Here is a 1,820-nt window from a genome sequence, read left to right on the forward strand (position 1 = left end):
AAGAGAGACACTACACATGCTCCGAGTGCGGGAAAAGCTTCAGTCGGAGCTCAAACCTTATCATACATCTTAGAATCCACACAGGAGAGAAGCCCTACACATGCACTGAGTGCGGGAAAAGCTTCAATCACAGCTCTACCCTTATCACACATCAGAGAATCCACACAGGGGAGAAGCCCTACACATGCTCTGAGTGTGGGAAAAGCTTTAATCACAGCTCTACCCTGATCACACATCATAGAATCCACACAGGGCAGAATCCCTACACATGCTCTGAGTGCGGGAAAAGCTTCAATGGGCGCTCAGACCTTGTCACACATCGTAGAATCCACACAGGAGAGTTGCCCTACGTGTGCTCTGACTGTGGGAAAAGCTTCAATTACAGCTCTACCCTTATCACACATCAGAGAATCCACACAGGGGAGAAGCCCTACACATGCTCTGAGTGTGGGAAAAGCTTTAATCACAGCTGTACCCTGATCACACATCGTAGAATCCACACAGGGGAGAATCCCTACACATGCTCTGAGTGCGGGAAAAGCTTCAGTCGGCGCTCAGACCTTGTCACACATCGTAGAATGCACACAGGAGAGTTGCCCTACACATGCTCTGAGTGCGGGAAAAGCTTCAGTCGGAGCTCAAACCTTATCACACATCGTAGAATCCACACAGGGGAGAAGCCCTACACATGCTCTGAGTGCGGGAAAAGCTTCAGTTGTAGCCCATACCTTATCAGACATCGGAGAATCCACACAGGAGAGATGCCCTACACATGCTCTGAATGCGGGAAAAGCTTCAGTTGTAGCTCATACCTTATCACACATCAGAGAATCCACACAGGGGAGAAGCCCTACACATGCTCTGAGTGTGGGAAAAGCTTCAATCGGAGCTCACACCTTATCACACATCGTAGAATCCACACAGGAGAGACGCCCTACACGTGCTCTGTGTGCGGGAAAAGCTTCAGTCACAGCTCTTCCCTGATCATACATCGTAGAATCCACACAGGAGAGACGCCCTACACATGCTCTGAGTGCGGGAAAAGCTTCAGTTGTAGCTCATACCTTATCAGACATCAGAGAATGCACACAGGGGAGACACCCTACACGTGCTCTTAGTGCGGGAAAAGCTTCAGTCACAGCTCTGCTCTGATCACACATCAGACAATCATCACAGGAGAGATGCTCCTACACATGCTCTGTGTGCGGGAAAAGCTTCAGTGATAGCTCAAGCCTCATTAGACATCAGAAAATCCACATGAGAGAGAACTGTAATAAATCCCCTGACTAGGGCTGGCCAAAGATTTTTTGTTTTGTTTTGTTTTTTAAATCACATTTGCTAATTCCCACATAGTGCAAAAATCACTATCTTCACTGTGATCTCTCAGATCCACCATATGAGTTGCCTGCTTCTGCCTTTTGCAGCTCACCCTTCTTTGGGGTCAGTCCTGTGATCTTTTCTATCAGCTCCTTTTGAGTCATAGGAGTGTGTGTCCCTGCAGCCAGTACTGTTCATCGGCTCCCGGAGGGAGAGAGAGGTTTGATCCCAACAAGCTACACTGAGGCAAAAACTACCTGTGCCTGACATCCACTAGGACTGCACATGGCGTTGGCTCCTCAAGTTAGTGGTCTTGGTGTAAAAAGAAAATTCTAGTTGTAGAGCAGATGCAGCCCAGGTGCAGTGGTTGGCATTAGCTTTCCCCTTGACCCGACCTACACAAACACTGAGCGTCACGGTTATACTGTTTCCCCCATTTCAAAGCAATTGTTAGTCATCAAGTTCCCCCTTCGGGAACAAATTGTTTCATTCCCAGTTGCTCT

At 48.3% G+C, this 1,820-nt stretch overlaps 1 protein-coding gene across 1 annotated transcript in view; it reads left to right on the top strand.

Annotated features, from left to right (window-relative positions):
• LOC135889559 (zinc finger protein 850-like) overlaps window positions 1–1,261 on the top strand; it is a 54,307-nt gene extending 53,046 nt beyond the window's left edge. Inside the window, exons 2-3 of the mRNA XM_065417419.1 lie at window positions 17–436; window positions 605–1,261. Coding sequence (XP_065273491.1) covers window positions 17–436; window positions 605–1,118 — 934 coding nt within the window. The 3' untranslated portion in view covers window positions 1,119–1,261. The remainder of the gene's footprint in view (window positions 1–16; window positions 437–604) is intronic.
• The last annotated feature ends 559 nt before the right edge of the window (window positions 1,262–1,820 follow it).

Source organism: Emys orbicularis, chromosome 15 (genome assembly GCF_028017835.1).
Source record: "Emys orbicularis isolate rEmyOrb1 chromosome 15, rEmyOrb1.hap1, whole genome shotgun sequence".
In the NCBI taxonomy this organism is placed as follows: domain Eukaryota; kingdom Metazoa; phylum Chordata; order Testudines; family Emydidae; genus Emys; species Emys orbicularis.